This window comes from Melospiza melodia, chromosome 4 (genome assembly GCF_035770615.1).
Source record: "Melospiza melodia melodia isolate bMelMel2 chromosome 4, bMelMel2.pri, whole genome shotgun sequence".
Lineage (NCBI taxonomy): Eukaryota > Metazoa > Chordata > Aves > Passeriformes > Passerellidae > Melospiza > Melospiza melodia.
In genome coordinates, this window is record NC_086197.1 from 21,298,522 (window position 1) to 21,319,148 (window position 20,627).

The 20,627-nt window shown below is 43.5% G+C and overlaps 1 protein-coding gene across 1 annotated transcript in view; it reads left to right on the forward strand.

Annotated features, from left to right (window-relative positions):
• Nucleotides 1-11,393, forward strand: part of BMAL2 (basic helix-loop-helix ARNT like 2) — a 32,993-nt gene extending 21,600 nt beyond the window's left edge. The window contains 9 exon segments of the mRNA XM_063154191.1: nucleotides 104-247; nucleotides 1,826-2,066; nucleotides 2,998-3,104; nucleotides 3,663-3,813; nucleotides 4,995-5,050; nucleotides 5,852-5,960; nucleotides 6,419-6,506; nucleotides 7,791-7,899; nucleotides 8,874-11,393. Coding sequence (XP_063010261.1) covers nucleotides 104-247; nucleotides 1,826-2,066; nucleotides 2,998-3,104; nucleotides 3,663-3,813; nucleotides 4,995-5,050; nucleotides 5,852-5,960; nucleotides 6,419-6,506; nucleotides 7,791-7,899; nucleotides 8,874-9,010 — 1,142 coding nt within the window. The 3' untranslated portion in view covers nucleotides 9,011-11,393.
• The last annotated feature ends 9,234 nt before the right edge of the window (nucleotides 11,394-20,627 follow it).

The window sequence follows — 20,627 nt, forward strand, 5'->3', positions numbered from 1 at the left end:
TGAGGACAATGTACTGGGAGGTAAATGCAGAAAGCACCTTGTTTTCTGAAGTTTTATTGCTTGGTTTTGGTTGTTTTTAACTACTTTACTAAATCTTTGTAAGCTGGCTTGCAAGTACACACAGATTTCCAAGCTGGACCAGCTCGGCTGAACTCTGGTGCTCGGCGTTCCTTCTTCTGTCGCATAAAGTGTAGCAGGACCACAGTCAAAGAGGAGAAGGAGTGTTTGCCCAACCCAAAGAAGAAAGGTATTCAGAGAGTGGAGGTGAAATGGGGGCTTTCTCTCTTGAAACTTGTTTAAATTCCAAGTCACTAATGGCTTTCTAGTTCCTACTGATCTCACCAAGTAGCTGTAGAGCAGTGTAAATGGGAACCAGGGACACCTTTTGAAAAACAGTCTAATTGTTCTCTTTCTCCTCCCGGTGCCCTCCTGGAAAGAGGGAGGGAGGAACTTGAGGTACAGTGGCTCTATAGGAGCATGTGGTCTGTTGTGATCAAATTTGAGAAGTCTCAGGGAAATATTTGAAAGAACTGGAGCAGATCAGAAGAATGAAACTAAACTTATGTCTTGAAGATAACTGAGTGAATAAAGCCTGCAAACTCTACTATTTTGAAGGGAAAAAAGCAAGTAAACCAACTTTTTTTTCTGACTTACTTTTTGTGTTGTTTGTATTTAAAAGTATGCATTTTCCTTTTTCCCCCTTTTCATGGTAAAGTTAATTTATTGGTGTAATTCCATTAATTTTCCCAGTAATTTTACTTTAGTTCATATTCTGGTGTGCCCATAGAGCAGTGTAATATTGTCAAGTTTCCAGTGAAAATTTAAATTTCAATTTTAAAATGCAATTTCCAGCTTTTGTTTTAATAACTTAGTATTGATTTTTGCAAAGGTGTGCTGAAATTGTTTGATCCTGAAAAAATCCTCCAAGTTCTGTTTTTCAATGTAACCTGTTACTGTTGAGATACACCACAAATTTTAAGAGGCCCGTGATTGTAAGTAAATAGAATTTGATATCCCTTGATGCATCAGATAACTCAGTGAGATAAGAATTTACCTTCTCTAAGTAAGCAGTTTTGAGGGAAGGCAAACTGTGACAAAATCATAGTGGGATAACTCAGTTTCTCATTTTGCAGAGTTGATCTGTGTTTTTTTTTTTGTAATAGAGGGGAAAATCAAAACTATGGAAAGCATCCTGTTCAGCATAGAGGTGTCAAGAGTGCTTTGGCATTTTTTTGGGAAAGAGTACAACCAATTGTAGGATACATAATGTCAAACCTTGATGCTTATGAGGGTGTTTTCATGTTATTTAGAGAGCAAAAAGGGAATGACAGTGTATGCTGGGATTTAAGATATTTAAAATATTTGTATTCCCACAAAACTTCAGAAACCAGAGATAAATAGAAAATAAGCTGATTCTTTCTTCAACTGCAGTGAGCATATGTTCAGGCCATTATGCTCACCAAAGGTAAATTGATTTGGAAGCTACAGAGGGCCTCAGGTTAATTTTAATTCACAATCCATATGAAAACAGAGTGATCTGTGGGTTATTGCTTTGTTTTCTGTCTAACTTGTATTTGAACTGCCAGTACCCATAACTCATCTTCCTAAATCTTACATAGGGTTAGAAGCTCTCTCTGCAGGTAAGCCCAAATTGAATAGAACAAAAATAATTCAAAAATACTCTAAAATGATCTATAGCTTTGTACAGTTGGTGTAGGTAAGCATGAAATATTAAGTTGCTGGTCTCATGGCCAACATAATAAAATAAGTAGTTTGGTTTACTCTTTGAACAATAACTGCTTCTTATTTAATTTCTTTCTATTAGATCACAGAAAATACTGCACCATTCACTGTACTGGGTATTTGAAGAACTGGCCTCCTAATGAGGTGGGAGTAGAAGAGGAAAATGATGTAGAAAAGGACAGTAGTAACTTTAACTGTCTTGTTGCCATTGGGAGGTTACACCCTTATATTGTTCCACAAAAGAGTGGAGAGATAAAAGTCAAAGCAACAGAATTTGTTACACGATTTGCCATGGATGGAAAATTTGTTTATGTAGATCAGCGGTAAGCCTTTTGTTTTTTAATGAAGAGAAATGACACAACTGCTTCCATTTCCTGATCCTCTGTCAAATCTGTAATTTCTCCAGCAGGGCAGAAGTTCTAATTCAAATTCTCAGTTTTTGAGAATTTTTTGAAAATTCTCAAAAATTCTAATTTTCAGAATGTTTTTCTGCTCTACACAAGAAGCAGTTAATTCTTAAACTATGGGTACTTGGGCTTTGTTTTTTGTCAAATAATACATAATGAATAGAAGTGTATTGTCCTATAGAAAATGGACTCAACTTATTCATAAAGAAAAATCTCAAGTTAGAGCTTTGTAGCTCTGCACAAGACTGAAGTAATAACATTTACCCAGAAGTTATTACTTCTGAGAGTCTTACAATTTGTAACAAATACATTCTAAATGAGGTACCAAATTATTTTATTAAAAGTGAGAACTAAGTTCCCATTTTCTCTACTTTCTGAACCAGACTTTTATTTGCTGTAGAGACCTAGTTACCATTTTGCATTTGGAATTTCATTGTCACTGGAAATGTTACTGCTTTCAGTCTTCTTTTCTTTCTACTAAAAGTGTCAGTTTGACAATAATTCCAGTGAGTGGAAGAGCAAAATTCAAGTGCTGAGTTTTTTATTGACTCTTATGTGTGACCAGTACTGTGACTGGCTAAGGGAGAGCCACTAAACAGAAGTATTTTGTGTGTACATGTGGTTTGCATGTTTAAACATTTACTTTACCTTCAAATTGTCATTCATTGCAAAGGGATAATTTGCTGTGAAAAATATTTCCTGTTGTTTTAGAGCTGTACTAATGCTATATTTTTTCCCCAAACACGAACACAGGCATCTGTTTGTTTAAATATTAATGCTCTGCTTTATCTGATACTGAAGGAAACAGCTTTGAGTCTGCTGTAGTTCACGTTTTTATTTCTAACAGCGCAACAGCAATTTTAGGGTATCTGCCACAAGAGCTTCTAGGAACTTCTTGTTATGAGTACTGCCATCAAGATGATCACAATCACCTAGCTGAAAAACACAAAGAAGGTACAAAACAGTTGGTCCTCTCAGACTACTTACAGCTAGGTGTAACTGCAAGTGAGAACACTGCAAACCCAAACTACCCAACCTCAGCATGGCCCTTTGTGATGTCTGTGTTAAGACAAGCCTGTGTAAGGCTTGGAATAAAAGCAGAGAGAAACTTGTGTTGTCTTGGCTCCTGGTGCAGGGCCTTAATTGTGGAGGAATAATGTCAGCACATCTGTCAAACCCTCTGCTTCCATTCTTTGTAAGAAAGGGGAGGAATCCTGAAGAGCAGATGTGTCTGATAACATCATTAAAGACACTAATTAAAGCTCACCAAGTCATGAGTCTCCTAGTGTTTTGCAGGAACTTAGTACTTGCTTATTTATGTAAGATTTATGACCCTGCTGAAACGATATAATTTGATTTTAGAACAGGTCCCAGTTTGTTCTGGCATGTTTATTCTATGTCTGGCCAACAGAAACATTTTGGTTTTATGATGCTATAAAATAGATTTACTATTTCTACCTTTACCTTTCTAAGCTTAAATATGATGATTATAACTTTTCTTTTCTTATCTAGTGTTGCAGAACAAAGAAAAAGTATTTACAAATTCCTACAAATTTAGAGCAAAAGATGGGACTTTTGTTACTTTAAAGAGTCAGTGGTTTAGTTTCATGAATCCTTGGACCAAAGAGCTGGAGTACATTGTATCAAACAACACTGTGGTATTGTAAGTAATTTATATGACTCTCCATTTATTTTTTGTCATAATTAATTTAGTAAGCACTAAAATAACCTGCTTAGAAAGCAGAACAAGACTAGAAAGCATCAATCTTGCACAAAAAGGGGCTGAACAACTTGGACAAACATCTTTTTGGCATTTACCAGCTATTTTGGTTTCAGTCCTATGTTGTGGATTTGACTCTGAAAACTGTACTGTTTCCCAGTAGGGGAAAAAAGAGATTAAAGAGTTTCTTGTTAAAGGAAGAAGGGAAGGATCTTTAAGAGAAGTAGATTTTAATAAATGGAACTGTCAAGTTAATTCTGCATTTCCTTCTGGTCTTTACAACCCTCTGTGTGTCAGTTGACCCAATTCCAAGTGCTGCTCTACCCCCAGGTGTCAGAAGGTGGAGAAGCACAATTGATAGATGGTGGAAATGCAAGGCAGGACAGAAAGATCCACTCAAATTGATTGCAAGGGTGGAGCCTGAGGGACAGTAAATGTGTGTGCTTAATTCTTCTTTTTATTTGTAGTTCTTTTTCATTCTCTACCCCTTGCAAAGGAGCTGTAATTGGGATTGTTCCAGTGCTACTGAGGATCTTTGCCAATGATTGGGGTTTTGAGCAGGGACAGAGGGGGGTTTATTTCCATTAACCAAAGTTGTTGAGGGGGCCTTTTACCCATTCTGTATCAGGTTCATGCCTTAGGTCAACATCACCCACCTCTTTTGCCCATGTCCTTTTTCCCCAAGAAAAGAGAAGGACACTTTTTTGCCTGCCCTGGAGATGTGGGCATTTGCAGCTGTGTGCAGGAAGGAAGGAGGGCAGCAGCTGCTGACACCAGGCAGCCACTGACCTGTCCTTGTTCCTGGTTACCTGATTTCCCTCCAAACACTAAAAATCACAGCCCTATTCCCTTGTCATGAAACACAGACAATGGCTTTCTTTTTTAAATTGGAAAGTGGAAATCAGTATTTCACCCACTGCTCAGAAACATTACAAAGAATTGAACATGGAATTATGTGATGAATATCTTATATTTCTCTAGTTTGAGGATGTTAGCTTTGGTTCTGTGTAAAGTGTTATTGAAATTGAACATAAATATATGCTGGATTTTGCTCTTGAGACAAAAAAAATTGCTGACTCTTAGTGGTTTGTTTGGATTTTTTTTTTCATTTCTTTCAATCTCAGAGGTCATAAGGAATCAGCTGAAGAAGAGGTCCTCTACAGTTCCCAATCTGCAGAAGGCAAGTGTCACTTCTTACAGTTATCACAGCTGCATCTCCTGACCAGTCAGTTTAAATTTCTCCAGTCCAGGAGTATTTTATTCTAGATTGCATACAAAGAAGGAATAATTTTCTTTTTTAAAGCTACTTCTTTTTCAGTGTCTGGTTACTTACAGAGTCCTAATTTATATAATTCACAGAACTCTAAAAGGAAGGAAGTGCATATACCCTACTTCTAATTTCCAGCAGCTTCTGTTAGATCTGGGGATTTGGTTAGTAGGATATTGTGCTTCTGTCACAGACAGTTCATATTTTGCCCAGTTTTTGGAACAGATGTAACTGTGCTGAGTTTATCTATAAAATACAGGGGAATACTGATACAGAACATATTTTGTTATTATTTTTCTGCTGTGCAAATTTCTGCTTTCTGCAGAAATGCTGTTCTATCATCTTGCTGTCAAGGCTTTATATTTGCTTTTCAAAATGTTCTTTCAATAAATGATTTCAGTTGGTGAGAAATTCAAGGGTATTTTAAACTCATGTTCTTTGCAATGTCTGTGAGAGACACTGGAGGTGGCAATGATTAAATATATTTCACTACTGGAGAACAACAATTTTCACAAACAGATTTTACATTTATATTGCAACGCCCTCTGCCATGAATCAGTATTTAAAGGAATATAATTTCTGAATACATATATGAAAATATACACTGGTATATGTATATCTAGAACAAAAGCTACTTTAAAATGAATCCTTGCTCTGCAATGAAAGTGCTCTGGGTTTAAGGTTTTCTTTGGGCTTTGTTTTTTTTATCTACAGATGCTGTAAAACAGTCTTTAGTAAGTGTACCTGGAATGTCCTCTGGAACAGTTCTTGGTGCTGGAAGTATAGGAACCGAAATTGCAAATGAAATACTAGAATTACAAAGGTAATAAATGCATAACACCATCATTAGGCTTTTAAGTAAAGATAGGCATGAGGAATTATATGATTACATGAGGGTTGCTCCAGTTTCACTTTTATTGTATTCTATGTACAACACTTTTTAGGTTGGGCAATAGCATTATGAGATACCATTATAATTATGTCAGTCTTGTGCCTGGCAGGGCACATGACTGTGCTGGTGATTCAACAGAGGAAGAAAACTGTGCTCAAGGAATAGAGCTGTCACCCATGGCCTTTTCTGATCTCTCCTCTGTTTTCTGCTACCAAAGCTTGGAGCAGGATAATTTAGAATCTTCAGGAGAATTTAAGACATTATTGTTTCAAATTATCAGACTTGTCCTTTGTCACTGGGGAGGTCTGGTGGGTTCTGCACCACACAGTCTGTTTTTCAGTGTTTGATTAATGTGACCTGGTCAATCAACTAAACACATGCAATTTTAGGTTGCATTCTTCACCATCTGGAGAGTTAAGTCCGTCACATCTCCTCAGAAAGTCACCTTCTCCAGCTTTAACTATAAACTGCAGTGATGTGAGTACATCCTTGCCTGTAAAAACCCAAAATGAAAAGGTTAATGTCGGCACACAACCTGTGTTTGAGCCAGATTGCCCTGATTTGTTTTTGTGAATCTGTACTTTTAATCTTAATGCTTTTGAAGAGACTTTAAAAAAATCTGTGCTGTTTTGAAATGTTTAAAATTGGGACTTTGAAGGTATTTCATTACTCTTCTAAAAATGAGTAGTTATGCTGATCTAGTGGTGCTTGTAAATCTACTAGTGCTTGTAACACCACAAACTATAACTAACATAGTTATAATAAATAACATAGTTACTGCCCATAGCTATGGAATAGTTAACATCTCTTCCTACCTAAATATGTTGTATGTTTTGTACTGGACACGGCTTGAACAAACTTCTCCAACAGCTCCTTGAATGCAAATTTGTTTCCTGATAAATACAGTTTATCTTTCCACTGCAATTCTCATTTCTTATGGAAAAACCCCACTATTCTGGTCTAGGAGCTGCTTTGACTTCCCTCTTTTTTTTTATGATCTGTTCTCCCCTGTGTTACCACAGATCTTTCTCCTGAAGAGTTGTTTGATTTACTTATGCTGAACTCTCTAAATTATGAATGTCTCATCATAAGGATAATTTCATCATATGCATTGAAGATTTTTTCTTGATTCTAGGCTTTGGTATCCCATTTGATTCTAAAATACTTTTGGAAAGCATTTCACCTTTATTAATTTCCTGCTAGAATGTACACAAGTCAGGCAATCCTAGGACTCTCTCCTGCTAAATTACATGTATGTGTTAAATAAAACAACTATCAGGAGAAAAAATCATCTTTTTTTGGGTTACCATCTCTATTGCTATGATGAATATAGTTTAATGCATATAGAACCTAGGAGGTATGAGGGCTTTTTTAATCTCTTAACTGGAATGTTTTGACAGTGACAAACATCAGATCACTGGGAATTTGTAGTTTATGGTAGTGGATGTGGAAAGTGCAAACCAGTACATTTGGTGCTGGATTTATTTGCTGAACACTGAGTTAGAGCCTCAAGCAGTGCCATCACTGTGAAGTACTTTGACAGCTGTGTAAATCATAACTTTTATTTAAGCCAGGTCCAGTGCTATATGAACTTATAAAATATTTTTTTCTAAATGCAAAATATCTGCCTGATGAGGTATATTTTTCACTTTCTCTACTCAGTTCTTAATAATTAAGGAATCTCTGATGTTTCTGTAATGTAATATCTGTGTCTAAATTTAGGATCTAATTCTGTCCTTTCTACCAATTCTGCTCTTTCAGGTGCCAAATAAAGAGCTGATTCAGTTATGTCCTTCAGAAACAGAAGCTCTGGAGAATTCAGAACAAAGCCAGGGTGCTATTCCATTTCCCAGTAATGAACCTCTCCTCAGTAAGATTTATTTCTCTTGGGGCTATTCTGGGGGTTGCAGGGGCTGATATTTCTGATCCCTGGTGTCATTTCTGAGTGCATCACTTTACAACCATGTGTGAATTGTAAAGAGATGTGGCTGGCTGAAGCTGAGAGCACTCTGAAAACAGATGTGTTATTGCTGCAAGGCAAAGAGCAAAATTTGGTAAGTGAGGCAATCTCATGACAAAAAACAACACCTGTAACTGAAGTTTTCCATTGCATTCTTACACTTTTCATGAAGCACCTTACTGTTCTCTCACCAGGACAGAGATAGGGAGGGAAAAGTATTTCAATGCAATGTCAGGGAACTTCTTAGAATTTGTGAATTATTGTCCTTTAGCACTTTACCTCTTTCTAAGCTGCAAGCTGGGAGTAGTTGATACACAGGACTGCTCCAAATGGTTCAAAAAGATTTTTTTAAATCTTCCTCTTGTTAAGTTTGTCTGGACATAGGATTCCTGGCCCTATAAGAGGAAAATGACACTGCATTATGTTTGACATAAAAGGCAAAATGCTGTAAAAGCCATGTTTATGCTGATCCTGTATTTTAGCTCTTAGAAGCTTTTCCATCTTCCTCTTCTCCCTCGTTTGCCAGGGATTTTTTTGTTTATTTATAACATACAGCTTTCTTCTGGTTGAACTATGAGCCTTTTCAGAAAAATTTAAAAACTTAAACCCTGACAACCCCAAACCAACCAACTGAAAAAGAAACACAAAGGAGAAAAAACTAATTCTTTAATAAGGGTTTGGGAAAAAAGAATTAAAAACAACCCCAACAACACAGAGCAAGGAGGAATGGTGTTAAACTAAAAGGGAGTCAAGTTAGGGTTTTTTTTTAACACAAAAATATTTGCCTTGACTTCAAAGGCAGGTTGTGCTTCAAACCAATTCTGTTTTGCAAGTTGCCATGTTCTCCATGCCTGCCTCAAGCTCCTGCTTTGCCCACTGTGCAGGTGGCAGCTCCCAGCTGGACTTCGATGCCATCTGCGAGAACGACGACACCGCCATGACGGCGCTGATGAATTACCTGGAGGCTGACGGGGGCCTGGGGGACCCAGCTGACCTCAGTGACATCCAGTGGGCTCTCTAGGGCTCTTCTGGGAGCAAGGAATGGCAGAAACCCCCATGCACAACAACCCTACATCCTCAGTACTGTATTGGAGTTTTCTAATGGTTCCTTTGAATCCAGACTTGCTGTCTCTGGATTTTTAAAGACTGGAGCCTTGTTCAGAGAGAGACATCTTCTGCTGCACTTGTGGACAAATGCAATATTTTTTTCATGATGAGGAAACTTTGAAATTTTAATATTGAACCATCTGTAACTGGAATGCTTAGAACACTTTAGTATATTTTTGCTAAGAAGCTTTAACCAAAAGGTACTGTACAATGTACAGGATTACTTTTTCTTAGTTTTAATACTTTGAACTTTTATTTATTGTTTTGTTTCAAGTTGCAGAATATTAGTTATCCATGTTACTTTCTGTAGAACCTACTGTACTTACATGGTTTGAGAATATTTGTAACTATTAAATTTAAGTGAAATAACAATTTGCACACACTACAGTTGTAAAATAAGGTATTGTAATGCTCAAATGATGCAGTTTGTGATTCCTTGCACTTCTCAGCAGTGCAATTTTTGCAGTCAAAGGTGAAAATGAAGCCTACAGTTCTGGGAACAAGGATTGGGGTTGGATCACCCTAATAAACAGAAGAGAATGTTTTGAGAAAAACACTCATTTTTCCCAGTACACAAACATGAGAAGGGAATAAGAAAAGAGCAACAAACTTAATTACTGTTTTGTATTATTTGTAATGTATTATTAGAGAGGCAGTGCATAGAACCAGAGAAAGATAATGCTCTATTTGTAATAAAGCACTTTGGTCTTGTCCCAGGTTCTTTACTAACTAGAGAAGTGTGAATGGATAGTCTTGGTTCCAGAGTGAGGCTTGCACTGTCTGTTGGTGAAAAAATGTTAAAAGTCTAGAGCATCTTTTATGTTTTTGGAGAGATTGGGAGAATTTTCTACTGCTTGAGTGTGTGACTTTTTAAAATCTCTCTGTACTATAGCTTTGTAAGTAAATGCTATGCAGGATGATCTTTTGGGAACAGCTTTTGCAAGGATTGTATCCCAGTTACAGCAAATGACTCAAGAACATGGCACTTTAGAGGTTGCATTAGAACAACATAGCACTAATATAGCAAGAGGATCTTTTTATCTCTGGTATTGAAGGTTTAAACAAATTTTTGCATAGATTATATATCATAAAATTACAGATTTTTTTCATGTTCTCTTCATGTTTGGGTTTTGGTTTAGTTTTTTAATTCAGGTAATGAAAGGAAAGCATTTGAAGATATCTGATAGATGTGCATCTTTTTAATACAGACATTTAAATATAGGTTCAACCCTGACCTCTCTCACTCCAGGTGAGGGTGGCAGCCTGGGCTGGTGTTTTTAGGAGGGCTGGAGTTGGGAACAGATGGATGTGGCTGTCACTAGATGTCATCCTTGTGCTGCTGGGGAGCCACCCTGTCCTCGTGAGGACAGTCTGGACATGAAGTGGCTTCCTCTGCCTGACAGAGCATCTTACAGATGATGTGACTCCTTTGGCAAACGATGCATTTTTGGTGATGGTGATTTGCTAGAATGGCTTCTTGGATTGATTTTTTTTTAACTCTATAGAATTTTTTTTCATTTAATTTGGATGTAATTTCCTGCATTCAGATCTCTTTTTTACATACATGGGGCCAAAATCATCAGTTCTCTTGCTTTATTAGAATAAACTTTTCTGCTTTTTCTAAATTTTGGGCTATATCATGGAAAAAAGTGGAAGAAATAAACAGGCACTTTCTAAGAACTGATAGAAATCTATTTGTATAAATGAAATTTGAGATTCTGCCATTGTAAAATGCATTTTCTCTTTTGTACTCTAGAAGTGAATTCTAAATAAACCAGCAAATACTGTAGCTCATAGATAAATGACTACACAAATAACTTAAAATTATACAGACTTTATTAGAACAGTTTTTTTAACTGGATTAGTTTGGAAACGTGACAGCTGTTGTTACTGCAGGAGCAAATTAATTCTTTCACAAGATTTATATAAGTGTCTAGACTCAAACCACTATTTTTGGATTCTTGGCTATCCCTAAAAAATAAAACCAAAAATGTAACTTTGATTCTTTTGCAGTCAATGACAAATATTGTGATTTTCAATTAATTTATTAGATTTTCCCTATACTATTTGTAATTTTTTTTCTGGCTTAAAGCAGCCTTTTCAAGAAAAAGTGTCACTTGTAAATATTTCTGGTGAAATTAATAGATATTTTTGAATACAATTGAGATAGTATGTGCTTATTTTGTTTGTATAACAACACAATTCTAGTAAGATACTGACAGTTTGTTCCTGGCATGGTGCAGGTAATGGTAGGATGTGGTTAAACCAGGTCAATAAATGCTGTTTTGATGCCCTGCTGTTAGTCTGCTGGCAATTTTGTCTAACACTGAACTGAAATATAAAGTACTTGTTCTTTCAGATCCCAGGCTTCTTCCTCAAAGCATAAACAGGGATGTGGAACTCCTGTGGATTTTGATAGCTCGGTGTGATGCTCCCCAGGCAGGGACAGCCTGTAATCCAAGCTAATGTGCATTTTTGGGGACTCAAACAGAGCTTCAGAACACCCTCATGCTCTCCAGGGATGAACTCTGAAGGTGTCCACACATTAACCCTGAACTTTTCCTGTTCCTGTTGCAAGCACAAGGCCTGTGAGGAGCAGCTGAGGGAGCTGGGAATGTTGAGCCTGGAGAAAAGGAGGCTCAGGGGAGACCTCAGCACTCCACAGCTCCCTGACTGCAGGTAGGTGGGGTCAGGCTCTGCTCCCGAGGGACAGGGTGGGAGGGACTGGCCTCAAGTTGTGCCAGGGAAGGTTCAGATTGGATACTGGGACAAAAAAGGGGTTATTGGGCATTGGCAGAGGCTGCCCAGGGCAGTGGAGGAATCCTCATTCCTGGAGGTGCTTACAAGATGTGCAGGTGTGGTGCTGATGGGCAGGGGGTAGTGGGGGATTTGGTGCTCCTGGGTTATAGCTGGACTTGATCTCCAAGGTCTTTTTGACCTAAACAGTTGAGTACCTGTGAACATTTGTCACTTGGTGTGCTGGGGGCAGGGAGGATCCTGTCTGTGCTTTTGGGATTCCCTTGCAGGGTATGGGCAGGGACAGTGCTGTTGCATGGGTCTACAGCAGAGACTGATTCCAGGTTTCTTTCCTGTGGTGCTTTGTAGCTCTGGAATTAGCTGTGGATCTTACACTTTTTAGAATACTGGAAAATTTGGTTTGCTCACAAGCATAAAAGGCTAAAGTTATCTTAGTGACTGCTCACAGCAGGGTTTCTGTTCATGATCCAAAGTGGGACAAAAAAGAGAATACAGTAGAGCTCAGCCTGCCTGATCTGTTAAAGGTAAGTTCAGGTATGTGGGCATTGCACATAACTTTTTATTATTCATTTGTTTTCATGTCAAAACCCCCAGAAATAATCACACAATCTTTAGAAATGGTAAAAAGTTTAGTGGGAAAGCTCTACCTTGGCTGTTGCTGCCTCAGTGCTGACCCTGTCTGGGTGGTAACTTCACTTTCCTGGAATTTGCAGATTCCAAGTGAACCTGACCCAACATCTGTAACGTGTCCTACAGCACTCAGGGAGCCCTGGCTCAGCAGAGAGTCACAGAATGAATGGGCTCTTGGGTGACACTGTTAATGGGTAACAGTGAGGTTTATCAGGTGTTCCTGGAAGGCACTGTGAGGTGAGCAGCAGGACTCTGAACTCTACAACAGCTCAGGGAATGTGCAATGCTTTTCAACAAAAAAGTCTGACTTCAAACACTGCTGCTTTCATAAACCTTAGCAAAATACTTTCAGATGAGTGGATAGAAATTCTTTGAGAGGAGTGGTTCCATCCTTAGACTTCACCTTGTCACAGCAGAATAAGCAAATTGATTTCTTAATTATGCAATTGTGGAATCTCCTGAGTTGGGAGGGGCTCATCAGAATCATAGAGTCCAACCCATGGTCCTGCACAGACACCCAAAAATCCCACCCTGTGCCTGAGAATGTCATCAAACACTCCTGGAGCTCTGGCAGCCTTGAGGCTGTGACCATCCCTGGGGAGCCTGGTCAGTGCTTGACACCCTCTGCACCCTCTGAGGAAAGAACCTTTTCCTGATATCCAGCCTGACCCTGCCCTGGCCCTGCTCCATTCCCTTGGGTCTTGCCACTGGTCACCAGAGGGGAAGGATCAGTGTCTGCTCCTCCTCTTCCATTGAGCTTTATATACATTTGATTTGCCAGGTCTTCAAAAATTTCAAGAACACTTTTTTCTTTTTTAATCTGCAAATGCAGTTCCAGTATCAGATACTGCTTTCAGTATCATTGAAGAGATGATAAAGCCCTTATCAAACAAAAAGCCAGATGAGCTCAGTGCTGTTTCAACAGGGTACAATCAGCTTCTAAAGGTTTGTTCTGAACAGCTCTGGGCTGCCCACACTTCATTCTCCATGGAATTTGTGTTCCAGCCCCTCTGGTGTTCAGCATGCGCCTTCTGCTGGGGGCAGCAATGGACACAGGCTGACTCCTAAGATTGTTGCAGGAGGAGCTGCATCAATTCTCCTCTTTTGGGCTGCTCTGGTTCAATTTGCAGATTTCAGTTTGATTTGTGGATTGCTGCTTCTGAAGCTGGAGGAGCCAGCACAGAGTTGTTTCTTATCTTCTGTCTCTCTGTTACTCATGATCACTGAGGTCTTTATGACAGTGCTCCTTCATGAACCCCCAGCTTTAGAACTTTTTAAATCACAACAGTTGTCAGGGCTGCCTTGCTTGTGGTTTATTACAGTAATTTACTGCCTGCTCCTAGATTGTCTTTAAAAAAACCAAAACAGGTTTCTCAAAGAGTAACCTTTCCTGTCCTGCTTTTGATGACAGCGATGATTCAGAGTGATGGGAAGACAATGGTTTGGAACACCCAATCTTTTCAAGCAGTTGTGCTATTGCCATGGTATGGATTCCTCCAGCTGAGCCTGATGTGATTCCTGCTCATGTCAGGAGGTTTTCTCTTGCTCACATTTTACATAAAATATGCAGCATCTTCTGATTTGTAACACTGCTCTTTGTGATTTCCAGATTCACACTGACACATCTCTTGATGTTCATGCTGGAGAGGTTTCTGCAGTTAATTACATTTTCACCCTCATGGCTATGTGAAATTTTATGGAAATTTCCTTGTCCACTGGAAAAGGAACTGGAGTTTGCTTTTTCTTGATTTTCAGGGGTTAATTGCACAAGGTTCCAGATCAAATACACAAAACTGATCATCTGAAACTGGGTACCCAAAACAGTCCCAAGCCCTCGGGCAGATTGGTCACTTCCTAAACAACCTTCTGCTTTTTGGGGGGGTGGAACCAGAAACTTCAGGACAGAGAAACTTTAGACCAGAAAGTGCAGCAGAGCCAAGGCAGGACAGCATCTCTTCCATCAGTTCAGCAGCAGGCTCAGTGTGCAGGGCTTTTCCTCGTGTTTTCAAGCACTGTGGGAAGAGCCAGGGATGGGACAGCCAAGGTCAGAAGTTTGACTGTTTCAGGGGTACAGTTTGGGAGCATTTTGTACTCAGCTGCTCTGGATTATGAATCCTTTGGGCACCGAATCTCTCCTGTCCTTTTTAGGAAGGGATTGGAGAGGAATTTAAACATGAGGAGAAAGGTTCAGTTATGGATTTGCAGGTGCCTGGGGAGGTGACCCGTGGCCACGGGAGGGTAATTGTTAACATTCCTGAAATGACAGCCATTCCCAGGAGACTGAGGTTCCCAGGTGGTGCTGCCGGCCTGGCTGGTCCCGTTGGTCCCTGCATGAGCAGGACAAAGTCTGGTCCCTGCTCACGGGCCAGCTCAGGGTGGCCTGAGGACAGGCAGGCCTGTGAGTGAGGAGGTGCTCCGTGCAGTGTCCTTCAGGAGGCTTGGTCTCCTTAATCCATCCAAGTGGGGCTTCTCTGATGTTTCTCTCCCCACCTGAAGGAACACTTTCAGGGAAGTGGAAATCCTTCCCCTGAAGAGCTTTGAAACCAGCGAAGGTTTAGTCACTTTCTTATTGCTGCCATTGCATCAAACCGGGCCTTTGGCTGGCTGAGCACGGGGGAGTTGTTGGGAACTCCTTGGAGGAACTGACTGATTTTCTTTGTTGTGCTTTGTGTGCTTTTTTCTGGGAAGGTGGAGGGAACACGGAGAGGGGCCCAGATCCCAAATCTGGGACACATGTTCCAAAAACACATCCCTGACTCCTGAGGTGGTTCAAAAGGAGTGCAAAACCCCCAAATGCCTCTGACTGGGCAGTCTGCTGTTTTGCAGTAGTTTTCAACAGAGAAAGTAGGGGCCAAACATTAGGCAGGATTTAGGTGGGTGATAAAACATCCTGTGGTGTTAGGGGTGGTCAGTAAAGCCCCTGTCCCACTGCTGAATTTGCATGCCCTTCCTCAAGGAGGTGCTGGTAACTTTTGCCTCAGCTGCTAAATGGTGATGTGCAGGTTAGGTTGGTGTATCTGAGCTTCTTCTTGTACTTACCTTGGTGATTGTCAAGGTTTCAAAGCAAAACTGAAGTTTTGTGGCTGCTTTCAAGAGTGCAACTATGATCTGATCCATTTCTGCCTGGCCAAAGCACATCTCTAAAGTTACAGAAGCAAGGAATGGGTTTATTGGAAGGTTCAGGCAAGTTTTGTTGTGTTCAGTCCTCTTGAGTGGAAGGTGTGCATGCAGCTGTGCATTAAGGATACATAAAACCACTTAATCCCTTCATAAGTAAAACTACTTAATACCTTCCTGTACTTGTCTCTCTACATGTGCTTCAACATGTACTTTGTCTGTGCTGACAGAGCTGATACCTCTGCAGAGAGCTCCTCCCCAGAGCTGCTGGCTGGGGGGAATTATTTGTGGTGAGGTGAGGATGCTCCTGTTCCCTTCTGTGCCTCTGCCTCATTAAGCAGTGCAAGTTGTGTCAAGGAACATCACCAGAGGCCACTTCAGTCTTTGGCTTGTGGTGTTTGAGAGGAGATAAAAATAACAAACCCAGTGACTTTAAGCAGCCCTTGGCTTACATTTTGATGGCAATCCCTGTTCCAGCAGTCACAGTGTTGTAACTCTTGCAGGAATAAAATCCCCTTGCCAAATGGTACCTGTGCACTAAAGGCTCTGTGGTCAGGTGTGCTGATGCAAAAGTGAGTTTGCACTGGCATCTCTCTTTATGGGCTTTCCCCTAAATATTAGTGGAGAACTGAAGGCTGAGACTGGAGCCGTCTGCTGCAGCATCTGAACTCCCAAGTGGAGAACTCTGTGCTGCCAGGCAGCTGTCAAATTGTGTCACAGATGGGAAAAATCTGATAACCACTAGTGTGAACCAGCATCTTTGAAATCCAACAGTTCTCGTGGCTCCAAATGTGATGGATTTGGGAGAAGAACTTTGCTTTCTTGCTTTGTTACAGACACATCAAAATAAGAGGAAAGTGTAACGGTCTGGTCTTCCCTGCCTTGTCTCAGACTGATCAGTTCTGAAGCAAAAGCATGGGGAAAAACAGGGTACATTTTATTTGTCAGTGTAGAATTAACCCCAGATATTTCATGTGAAGGAGATACAACACAGTTTATGGTTGGTAACAGAAAAATAACTGTAAAAATAACTGTAGAATAACTGTAAAGTAACTGCGAAAGTGTACAAACTGTCAAAAAACCAATCCCCCAACCTCCTCATTCTCAGATCTGTCCCTTGTTGTGCTGTGTTATGGAGGACAGAAACAAGAACACACATGCATTTACCCAACCAGCACTGGGCTCTGTTCTGGGGACAAGGGAGGGCAGTTCCTTTCCTTGGCCCTTTGGGAGGCAGAGGATTTGGGAACAGGAGCTTTGCCCACTGCCTTGGGGATGTCTCTGGTGTCCCAAAGCCCCACAGAGCAAATGTTTGTGGTTTAACATCCCAAGGATGTTCAAAGGAGATGCCAAGCCAGGAATGGGACCATGGGGCAGGGTTGGGATTCTGCCCAGCAGAGGGGTGACATCCAGAGGGTCCCACCAGTCTGTCCCTGCTGCCCAGGTTTGGGATGAGCAGGCTGCTGACTGTCCCTGTGTTTGCTCCAGAGGATGAGGAAGCCAACCCTCCTGAGGGGGAAGATGAAGAGATGAGGAAGGATGGAGACAGCAGCCACCAAAGGCTGGGGAAGGCACAGGTAGGAGACATTGCCTTCCAAGAAGGGGGACTTATCTGTCCTGTGGGAATTCAGGGCATGAGCCTAATGAACAAAGGAGTTGAGTTCATTTTCTTACTCAGGTTCTTGTGTGCCTGAAAGAGATTTGTGACAAGGTCATTATCCCTAATGGAATCTCTGAAGAACATTCAACAGGGGTTGAAGCTTTCTGAAGTGGCCCAACCCTGCCTGCACGTATCCAAATGCAGCCCCTGTGTTTGTGTACAGCTGGGATGAGACCTCAGCTGCTGTTACTCACCAGCTCCCAAGTGTAGCTCAGAGTATGCAGCCAGGCCGTGGCTAAACAGCCTGAGGTGCCAGAGAGCTGGAGTCATTCCCCAGCAGGTAACGTGACTTGGAAGCTGCATTCCAAACTTTTGTCCACATTTATTTTATCTCCACATGGAGTTGCCTAAAGAAGCAGAGGTGGGGTGTTCCTAACAAAGAGACATCCAAATTCATTAGTAGTAGAAGGCTTAAAATTCAAGTGTGAGTGGAGCTGCCTTTAGGACACTTCCTATTCTGTAGCATACGAGTGGAATTTAAATGGAGTATCCAAATCCTGACAAGCTTGTATGAACTCCAAAGCCTCTGCAAGTGTTTTTCAGCCAGGAAGGGAGACAGGAGTTTGGAGTCTCTCCCTTAAAACTGGCTGCTGGTTTGTTTGACCAGGCATAGGAAGAATTGTGGATTCCTTGGGGCTGTCCTTATGGAGAAAGGTTTATTTATGTGCCCTGGGTTCATCTCCAAAATGTGTATCTCCAAAACGATGGAAACTGATTTCATTGAAATGCCAGGACTGCCAAATCCTTTCCCCAGCCAGAGCTCAGAGCCAGCCTTGTGGGAAGGGGTTTAATCCTCATTTTCCCAATCCCTTGAGGCAGCAGCACTGGAGCACTTGCACCCAAACATGTCCAAGGTGCTGAGTGCTGGCAGGAGGCAAATCCAGGGATTGGACTGTGGGAGTTTGCACTGCTCCTGTGATCCCAGACCTGGAGTTGTGCTTCAGAGCTCCCAGGAGATGCTGCCTCACTCAAACCCCATTAAAGCTCAGCATCCCTCCTGGGTGGCTCAGATGCTTGGAGCAGGATGTTGACAAGGCCAGTGCTCCGGAAATAAAGAGCAAACAGTTTTCTCTGGCTTTTTAAACCCTGGCTTTTTTTTTCATTGGGGAGTGCGAGCCACAGGGAAAGTGGGGTAGAGGAGGGAGAGCATCGAGTCTCACCCGGCAGGTATCGGATAAGGGGCTGGAGCCGGACCGAGCCCCGGGGTCCCGGTCCCACACCGGGCGCAGTCCGGACCCGGCCGGAGCGGCTCCTCCCGCCCGCGGCGATCCAGCGCCGCTCATTCCGCGGGAGCCCCGGGGTTCGGAGGGCGCTGCTCTGCCCGGGGGTGCGGTGCCCTCGGGGTTCCGGGCCGGTGCAGCTCCGGAGCCGCCGCTGCCGCTCCCCGTCCGCCAGGCGGCGCCCCAGGGGCCGGGGCCGCGCTGAGGGAGCGGCGGCGGGAGGGTCCCGGAGCACCAGCCGGGATCCAGCAGCGCCCGCTCCGGGAACCGCCGCCCTCCGCCCGGGCCCGGCAGCGGCACGGCCCCGGCTCCCCGCGGCCGCACCGGGACCGTGCCCGGAGCCTCGGCGGGACCCCAGCCCCGCGCCGGCCGAGCGGGAGCAAAGCGGCAGCGCCGGGCCCGGCCCCAGCGCCCGCCCGGAGTGGCTCCTCCCGCCCGCGGCGATCCCAGTGCTCAGCCCAGCCCAAATCCCGCACCCCGCCCGCTGAGGAGAAGCGGCTCCGCCCGGGACCCCCAGCAGACACCGGCAGGAGCCGGACCCAGATCTCGGGGCCCGGGTCCCGGTGCCGGCCCCGTCTCAGCGCTCCGAGCGCCGGTCCCGCCGCAGCCCGGGACGAGCATCCCCGCCGCGAGCGGAGCGGGCGCGGATCCGCCGCGATTCATGGGCGGGCCGGGGCCGGCTCAGGTGAGCGGTGCCCCAGAGCGCCTGCGCAGGGCGGGGCCGAGCGGATTTAAACCGCGGGGAGGCCCCCAGAGCGCCATTTCCCCCTCGGCGCTGCCCGCGGGTGGCTGTAGCCGGCCCTGGCCCCGCCCCGCCCTGGCCCCGCCTCCGCCTCACGGAGCCCCGCCCCGCCCCTGCCCTGGACGGGGCCAGCCCCATCGCCCGCGGCGCCCCCCTCACACCCGGGCCCAAGAGGGGCTGGCACCGGCCCTGCGACCGGGGCTTCGGGTCCGGGTCCTCCCGTGTCCGCTGGGGGCCCCGGGGCGGGATCGGCGCTGGGATGGACACCGGGCTCGCCGCGGGCGGGAGGAGCCGCTCCGGGACGGGCGCTGGGGCCGAGCCCGGCGCTGCCGCTCCTGCTCCGGCTGCGGCCCCGTCGGGGCTCCGGGACACCCCAGACCCCGCCGGGCCCCGCAGAGCCGGGGAAATTTGTTTAGAATTTTTTATCCAGCCTAGGCAGATAACTCTCATGGAGAAAGCCCAGAAATAAAGAGTATGGGGTCGGGGCACGGGCAGTGTTCTGCTTTAAAGTAAAAACCCATTGGGAAAAATAAATCTGTGGAACAGCTCATTTCCAATCCTGGACCGACTTCTGTGTGATCGGCTGGGATTCCAGCTGCTCCCATGGGATTTTTGGCCTGTGGGACTCTAATGAAGTGCCAGGTACTGAGCATGACAGAAAAGAGAAAACTCTCTGGATCAGGCACTCTCCCAAAGAGCTGGCAGTGCCCAGCATTCCTCCTGGAATTTGGGGATCCCAGCACAGCCCTTCCATAGTGTTCTGTGTCTCTGGCACTGCTCACCGTCCCTGTCAAGGGTTTGGGGGTCCCAGCACAGACCCTCCAGCACATCCCGCTGCTTCCTCAAGTTCCCTTTAACCGGGATCATTTTTGGGCACCCAAACCCAGCAGAATTGGCTTTAACCAGTTTTGGGGGATCTCCTCTCTCCCCTCCTCGCTGAATTCTCACTGCCAAATCCCAGCCTGAGGCTCAGCTCCCCATCCCCTCAATCCCTCTGAGGAACCAGACTTGGATTTCCCAATCCAACAGGGCAGCAGTGCTGTTTCTCCTCACTGTGTATCTTGATTGCAGTAACTGCTTAAGAAATAATTCAGAGAAATTCAGAGAATGAAGAAACAAATGAGGAAGAGCTGCCAGCTCCAACCAAGGGCTGCTCAAACCCCTTCTCAATGATTTGCTTTAATTACCAATGCAAATGAACCAGTCCAAGCCACATCGATATGGCTTTACTGTTTTTGAGTTCTAGAGAAGTACTGTAAAATACAAAAAAAACCATTTTAAACCACAAAACTCTTCTAGGAGATACACATGGCACTGCACCCCCAAACCAAGGAGAACTGGGGAAAAGACAAATCCAGACTGAGATTTCTGGGAGATTGGTGCAGCTTCTGCCAGCCAGAGCAAT